This window comes from Falco biarmicus, chromosome Z (genome assembly GCF_023638135.1).
Source record: "Falco biarmicus isolate bFalBia1 chromosome Z, bFalBia1.pri, whole genome shotgun sequence".
Classification (NCBI taxonomy): domain Eukaryota; kingdom Metazoa; phylum Chordata; class Aves; order Falconiformes; family Falconidae; genus Falco; species Falco biarmicus.
This window is the reverse complement of record NC_079311.1, coordinates 74,413,508-74,420,907: the sequence shown is the minus strand read 5'-3', so window position 1 is coordinate 74,420,907 and position 7,400 is coordinate 74,413,508. Positions and strand designations below refer to the sequence as shown.

General features: G+C 57.0%; 2 protein-coding genes across 2 annotated transcripts; both read left to right on the top strand.

The window, feature by feature from the left end:
- Positions 1-3,000: 3,000 nt before the first annotated feature.
- LOC130143085 (avidin-like) lies at positions 3,001-4,388 on the top strand. The gene is made up of 4 exons (XM_056325695.1): positions 3,001-3,157; positions 3,227-3,437; positions 3,824-3,944; positions 4,223-4,388. Exons 1-4 carry the CDS (start codon positions 3,086-3,088, stop codon positions 4,266-4,268), a joined length of 450 nt encoding a protein of 149 aa, XP_056181670.1. The 5' UTR covers positions 3,001-3,085; the 3' UTR covers positions 4,269-4,388.
- Positions 4,389-4,457: 69 nt separating this feature from the next.
- On the top strand, positions 4,458-7,027 carry LOC130143086 (avidin-like). Its single transcript, XM_056325696.1, has 4 exons — positions 4,458-4,730; positions 4,969-5,179; positions 5,640-5,760; positions 5,830-7,027. The coding sequence occupies exons 1-4, from the start codon at positions 4,485-4,487 to the stop codon at positions 5,861-5,863; spliced, it is 612 nt and encodes a 203-aa protein (XP_056181671.1). The 5' UTR covers positions 4,458-4,484; the 3' UTR covers positions 5,864-7,027.
- The last annotated feature ends 373 nt before the right edge of the window (positions 7,028-7,400 follow it).

Genomic DNA, 7,400 nt, shown 5'->3' with positions numbered 1-7,400 from the left:
TGTCCTTCTTGTGTGTTTTCTCCGCCATGGGGACAAGCTGGAGCAGGGAGCCCTTGTTACTTCCCATATTCCTCCTGAGCTGGGCATGTAGGGAAGGTTAAGCCCTAATTACAGGCTTGTTCTCATGGGGGTCTTGCTAACTGGAGCAAGATGTTGCTTCACCTACCCTAGATATGATGGCAGATGAGACATAGCCCTTGCTGTCCCCTGCTGCCAGTGAGGCAGGGGAAGGCAAGGAGCCTAGCATTCCTCCTGAAAGGGCCTCTGTGGCTGGCTCTCGGCCAGATAGTGTCCCCGACTGCCTGGGGCTGCATGCCTCGCTTCCTTTTCCACCTTTCTCTGCCAGCACAGCAGTCAAAGGCTGCACCTGCCTAGTTTGAGGGTGGGAGGGGGCCATGCCCCCAGAATTGTCTCTACCTGATTTAGAGCTTTTTGCTCTAAAACCCTACCCTAATCCCAAAGTGCTGTCAGGGCTGGGTGGGAAGTAGCCTGTTTTCCCTGCTGTGACCATGTTCCACTCCCCCTGCCCTAGCCCTTGGCTGTCGTGGGAGCTGGCAAAGGCAGGGCATGGCTGTGGTGGCCTGGTGCTGCCAGGAGTTGATTAATGGCCTTTTCTTTGCTCCCTGGGAGAGCATTCCTGCATCCGCCTGGCAGAAGAATCATGTTACCTGGGAAGGGCAGGTTGTCCCGGATGCAGCCCCCCTGGACCAGCCGGTGGTGTCCTCCCATGGCAGAGCCCACAGCCATGGAAGGGGGACCAAGATGCTCTCCCTTAAGATCACGGTGGGGAGGCTGGAGGGGGATGGGGCTGCCAGGGCACCAGTGCGGCTCACCTGGGCTGCCTGCCTCCATTTGTCTTGTGTTCTCAGCCACCAGGGATGGTGACTTCTGAATCCAGCTGGCAAGGGACAAAAGCAGGTGGTGAAGCCAGCACAGCTTCTGAACAGGATATAGGTTTTATTGCTGTGACTCCTCCGCATCACTTCTTAACCCCAGGCAACAGGCTGCCTGCAGACTTTCAAAGGTTGGGGTGCTCTGTCTGTATCAAGGGGATATTCCTGCTCTTTTCTTTTGACTGTATCACCTCACTAACTCCTGTATCTAATAGGCTCTGCTTTCAGAACTTCTGTGTGGGAGTATGGCTGCAGGCTGGGAAGACAGGCCATGGTTAGAGATATGCTTTTCTCTAACATTTGCCTGTACTACTGTTTTTCTAGGGCTGACTCAATCCCAGTGTAAGCAGCAAGTTTTATTATTCAGTAACCCTTTCTTCTTATTCATTAACAGACATACGTGAATTTCAACCGTAGCCCTGCTGACTTTGAACTTCTTCAGCACTTTCTGCTTTGGACTTCTTCCCTGCCTGCCCATTTGCCCTTGCCCACTCCCTGCTGCGCTAGGGCTCAAGAACAGCATTGCAAGATTTAGCCATGGTAATGATTGCCAGCCCTGAGCCACTTCACTCATTGCCCTTTGGAGGATGCAAACCCCACAGAGATACCTCAGCTCCAGACAGCACCAATATTTTTTTGTGATGCTAAAATAAGCCTATGGCTGTAAATATGTTGTGGGCTGCGATCAGCAGCAGTGCCAGCATGGAGACCTTGTGTTGCCCATCCCTATGGCCACGGAGTCCGTGCAGGAGCTCGGCAGACCAAGGGGATGGCAAGGGGACGGTGGCAAGGCAGTGATAGAAAAGGGGTGATGGACAGAGGGTGATGGCAAGGGGGGTGGTGGCTGCCCCTCCTGCCCCCTGCAACCTTCCCAGAAGAACTGTGCTCATTATCACAAACTTCAGCCATGCTCCAGGCAGCACCTGCTTGCTGAAAAAACAGCCAAAAAACCCAGCAGCTCTGTGGGACAACCTACCTTGTCATGCAGTTAATTTATAAAACAGAGGGAAGCAAATACTGGGGCAGAAATTTCCCACAGGCAGCCAGCTCTCTGGCCAGGGAGCTCATGTGGGCAGGGGCGCAAGAGGGCCGTGGGGCTCCTGCAGAGAGGGGAGGGTGGTGTTGAGATGCTGGCAGCAGAAACGCAATGCTCCCCAGCCTGGGTAGTGATGAATTTTACCATGGGAGAGAAAAAGGAGCTCAAATGTGAGATCAAAGGGAAAGCAAAATTTGGGAAGTATTTCTGAGGTGGTACAGAGAGTTGTCTCCTTTTCAAGAAAAGGCGCTTTTGTTGGTGAATAGGCCTCCATCAGCTCTTGCTGTCGTGACTGGGGGAATTAAGACGCACATATTTTAGGTAACTGCCTTGAAAATCATTGAGGAATGGGTGAGAAAATCCAGTGTGAAATGAGCCACTTCAGCTTCCCCAGCCAGCAACTATAACGTAAGGAGAATTATATAAATATGTACTTAAGAGTTATTTAAGAATCCCTGTGTAAATACAGTTTTTGTCAGCACCAAAATGTAACATCCAAGGTATTTGGAGAATGTTTGGTTTTTCATAAAACAATTTCCTTCCAACAAAAGCCAGTTTGTAAAAACAGCAGCAAACCTTCACGCCAGCCCTGTTCACAAGAAGATCAGGTGCTTTGTAGCCTGATCTGTAGCTGCTTCAGAACTGTGGAGGGGGACAAAGCAAAGCCTCGAAGGGAGCCCAGTGGTGGTGGGGTTTGCATGAAGATGCTTCGTGAGGAGAAGCAGGGTGAGGCCATGTGCTGTAGCCGATCCTGGAGTGCATTGGAATTAAGGGTCTTTGGCAACCCTATACACCCTGGGCACAACCATGGATGGCAAATGGGTAACAGAAGGGAAAACAGCTTCTGAGAGGGGTTTTCCCCAGCTGGGCATCTGTCCTGGAAGTCATTGACTTGCAGGAGACAGGGGCTCCCTGTGAGGTGCTATGGAAGTGTGAGCAGGGACTATTTCAGCAGACGCTTCTAGGAATATCTGCCTGCAACCAACCTCTCCTATTGCTGGGAACTGCCAATTCAGAAACACCCAGATTGCACAACACCCTGGCCACGGCTGCCACCCACAGACCTGACTAATAAAAAGGCAAGGGAGCAGGCACATCAGCAGAGACCTGAAAGGACCACATCCCTGGGTACGCCAGCTGTCTGTCTGCTGCAGGGATGCTGCAAGCAACAGCCTTCCTCTTGCTCTTCAGCCTGGCACTGGTGGCTCCCAGTCTGTCTGCAAAAAAGGTAAGTGCAGGGCTGGGATTCACAGGGCAGGGGTGCTGTGGCACCGATACTGAGTCCCCTCTGCTCCAGTGTGTGCTGACTGGACACTGGATCAATGACCTGGGCTCCAACATGACCATCCTGGCCGTGAATGGAAGAGGTGACTTCAGTGGCTCCTACCACACAGCTGTGACAGCCACCACAAATGAGATCCAGGTGTCACCGCTGCAGGGGTCCCAGCACCGCTCAAACCAGAAGAGCCAGCCCACCTTCGGCTTCACCGTCAACTGGAGCTTTTCAGGTTCTCCTTTCTCAGCTTCCCTGTGGTGTCCCCAGATTTCCCCTGCCCTCCCCTGCAGTGTCCTTGATGATCCCCTGCCTTCCCCTGTGGTGTCTCTGATGCTCCCCCATCTTTGACCCTGGAGGTCTTTGGCTGGTGTCCCCTCCCAGTCCCAGGGCACACAGGATGCACCAGGAGCTGGAGCCTGCTGCTGTCTGCCCATCTCCATGCGAGACCCCAAGCTCTCTAATCCCTCCTGCCTGCTTTCCCCATCACCACTGTCCCCAGAGGACAAGCACAGCCCAGGTCTACTGTCCCCTGTGCTGGGACAGGCTGCAGGGCCACAGCTTAGTGCTGACCTGCCACCCTGGCCATGCTCCCCTCCATCTCCTGCCTGCTCCCCACAGACTCTGTCACTGTCTTCACGGGCCAGTGCTTTGTGGACAAGGAGGGAAAGGAGACTCTGAAGACCATGTGGCTCCTGCGGTCACGTGTGGACAACATCAATGATGACTGGAAAGCCACCAGGTGGGCCCACTTGCCCCTTGCCCTGCCCAGGTCCCCTGCACTTCCCTGGGGAGGCCAGGGCTCTCCCAGCCCGTGGTGCTCCGTGCTTGGCAGAGCTGCTGCCAGTGTGGGACTGAGGAGGGGGTGCATGGCCTCCCTGGGGGTCCCACCAAGGTGCAAATGTTGGGGGGTGGGGAGAGGGACGGGGCTGGGTGGGTATTTGGCACTGGGAAGGTGCGTTTGTCTCGTGCAGGGCTGCATTTCCCACCCTTACATCTCCTCCTTCCCTGTCCCTGCAGGGTCGGCATCAATGTCTTCACCCGCCTGCAGTCCCAGAAGGAGTGAGGGTGGCAGTGTGAGGGGTCCCAGGCCAGTGGCAGCGCCGAGGGATGCTCCCACCCACCCCCACACTCCCACCCACACACTCCCACTTCTCTCAATAAAGCTTTGCTGCAAACGTCCAAACATGTCTCTTGTCGTGTTGTGTCCCCCCCCGGCCCCAGCTGCGCTCCCTCAGGCCCCCCACCTTGCCCAGGAAAACAGGACCCTGCTCAGTCTGGCATGGTGGCCGGTGGCCCGTCTCCCACTGGGGTGACCCTTGGCAAGAGGCCCAGCATGGGCGGCCGCTGCCTGGCTGCAGCCCCCTCTGCTATAAAAGAGGCCGAGCAGGTGCAGGGCAGCAGTGCAGCCGGAGCCGGGGCACCGGGCACAGCCACCGCCGCCCTCGCTGCCACCATGGGGAGCCCCAGCTGCTGCCTCCTGCTCACCCTGGTCCTGCTTAGCTCCTGCGCCGCTGCCACCAGAAAGGTAAGGGCAGCCAGGGGGTGGGTGCAAAACTCCCAGCTTTGCACTGCCCTGCTTTGCCCTACCACAGGAGGGAGAGGTGCTGGCGAAGCCGATGCCCATGCCACTCGTCCCAGCTGCCATACAGAGGGGCCATGCCAGCCTCAGACATACAGGGCATGCATCTCACTGTGTAGGCAAGCTGGAGGGGGGCTGTGGCTTGGCGCTGCCCAAGACACCGACACAAGCCCCCTGTCCCCAGTGCAACCTGCAGGGCCTGTGGAGGAATGAGCTGGGCTCCAACATGACCCTCTCAGCCCTGGATGCGGTTGGGACCTTCTCGGGCTCCTACCACACTGCTGTGGCAGCTACCGACAAGCAGATCCTGGTGTCACCCCTGCAAGGCTCCCAGCAGCACACGAGTGCCAAGGGGCATCCCACCTTCGGCTTTACCGTGCAGTGGCAGTTCGCAGGTACAGCAATACCCGGGGCAGGCAGCCGTCCCCAGCCCATGCTGGGAGTGGGGTGCCCGTGGCCCATCCCCCATACCCTCTGGGGCACCCAGAGAAGCCCTGGCTGCGGCCACAGACCAGCTGCACGCACTCGCCCCTGCCGTGGGATGTGGTGGGGCAGGACCGGCTGGGTGTCTGTCCCTCTGGGACAGGTCGGGGTGCGTCTGTCTGTCTGCCCAAGGGACATGGCAGGGGCGATGCCCATCTGTCTGTCCAGGTGATGTGGAAGCAACCTATCTGGGCAGTGTGGCAGGGAGGGCTGTCGGGCGGGCTGTCTGTCTGTCTCTCTGTCTCTCTGTCTGTCCAGGGCATGTGGTGGAGGGTGGCTGTTTGTCTGTCTGCCTGGATCAGGTGGCCCAGGCCCAGATTCCCCTGCCTGGAGGCGCAGGCTCTGAGCCCCCTTCACTCTGAACCCTACCAGACTCCACCACCGTCTTTGTCGGTCAGTGCTTTGTGGACCGCCGTGGGAAGGAGACACTGGAGACCACGTGGCTCCTGCAGGAAGAGGTCCCATCCCGCAAGGATGCCTGGAAAGCCACCAGGTGAGCCCTGCCCCTGCCACAGCACCCTGCAGCCCTCCCTCCCCTCCCGCTGACATGGATTCCTCGCAGGGTCGGCACCTCCATCTTCACCCGCATCAAGTGATGGGAACAGAGACCCGAGCTGCCTGCACCCTGATGTCCCATCTGCATCTCCGAGGCTCTCTCCTGCCCATGTCCCAGGCTGGGCTCCCACCTGTTCCTAGCAGCGTGACTGGGAAACACAGTCTCGCCTTGCCCTGCTTCCTCCCAGTGCCTCCCAGCAGACTGCTGGCAGAGCCCCCCTTCCTAAAGCTTGTTGCCCCTCCACATGGATCTGAATAAACCTTCCTCTGCCTGGCAGAGAGCTGTGCCCCATGTGTCCCTGGGGTGCAAGAAGCCCCTCTGTGGCTTTGGTCAGAGCAAGGTGGGTATGTGTTGTGGCTGGGGGAGGGCAAGGTGGTGTTTTGGGGGTCTGAGAAGGATGGGGGACAAGAGAAGGAGAGCAGCTGGGTAATGCTGTTTTCTGACCATGGCTTCAGGCCTTGCCAGGTACCTTCTTGCCTAGGCACCTGTTTGGGGCATCCACAGGGGCTCTGTGGTGGGTGACCCCAGGCAGCATCTCTGGTGTGGAGCAGCAGGATGCCCCATGGTCAGGGGTCAGAGTGAATGAAGGCTGCGTGCAGGCAAGCCAGCACGCTCACCTTGCCTCATCCTGCATCTCTGCACCCCAGTCCACCCTGTCTTCCCATTAAACTCAATTTCCAGCCACTGCTTTGTGGGGGGTGCTCAGTCCTAGGGAGAGGACTGGGTGCCATCCCCCCCAGAGGGGACCACGGTCACGAGCTGGGAGCCTGGGGTGTTGGGGTGGTCCAAAGTCTAGGTTGGATACTGGAGGGACCAGGGGAGGCACCTGGGGCTCTAGGGGCAGCTACTGGGCAGACTGAGTAGCTAAGGCCAGATACTGTATCTGTATATATGTATATATATGTAGATTTGCACTGTATATATGCACATGTGCATGTATTTCCCACTAACTGTCTGTCACCCAACTAGCCAGAGGGTGGAACAGGGTAAGTTTCCTATCCAGTGCTCAAATTCACAGAACAACATTGCCTGTACACTAAACTTTATTTTACCAACTCAGCAGCAAAAGAAAACGTGCACATCAAACAAGGGCACAATGTCATTTGCACATCTAACCCCCTAACTCACTAATTCGCCACTTCAGCAATTCATGAAGTTTCTAACTCACAAGTTCCCTAATCTTAATGCACAGTTACCAACTCAGGTTCCCCTGAGCACCCCTGGGGAGAAGCCACATGAGCAGGGAGAGGTGTGAAGGGCTCAAGGGAGGGGGCTGCCTGGGGGCTGCAGGGTTGCTGGGGGAAGGCACTGTCAGATAGAGCAGGGACTTTGGGACAGCAAGCACACAGTGCTCTGGGAAAGTGTCAGAGCGTGTACACCATCCTCTTCCTCTCACAGTGTGTCTGCCCTTCCCCATTCTTCCTCAGCCTCTGCTCCCCTCTCTCCTTCCCTGCTGGGCTCTGGGGCTACTCTCAGCCCATGCCTCCCTGGCTCCCAGAGGCTGCACAGACCAGAGCCTGCCCAGGCTACGCCCTTACTGGCCAAGCCCAACTGGTTGATGTACCTGGCAGTCCAGC

Coding starts and splice junctions, on each gene's coding strand:
- LOC130143086 (XM_056325696.1), top strand. CDS start 4,485: ATGGTGGCCGGTGGCCCGTCTCCCACTGGGGTGACCCTTGGCAAGAGG. Junction 5,180..5,639: donor CGTGCAGTGGCAGTTCGCAG/GTACAGCAATAC, acceptor GAACCCTACCAG/ACTCCACCACCGTCTTTGTC. Junction 5,761..5,829: donor GATGCCTGGAAAGCCACCAG/GTGAGCCCTGCC, acceptor GATTCCTCGCAG/GGTCGGCACCTCCATCTTCA.
- LOC130143085 (XM_056325695.1), top strand. CDS start 3,086: ATGCTGCAAGCAACAGCCTTCCTCTTGCTCTTCAGCCTGGCACTGGTG. Junction 3,158..3,226: donor CCAGTCTGTCTGCAAAAAAG/GTAAGTGCAGGG, acceptor CCTCTGCTCCAG/TGTGTGCTGACTGGACACTG. Junction 3,438..3,823: donor CGTCAACTGGAGCTTTTCAG/GTTCTCCTTTCT, acceptor TGCTCCCCACAG/ACTCTGTCACTGTCTTCACG.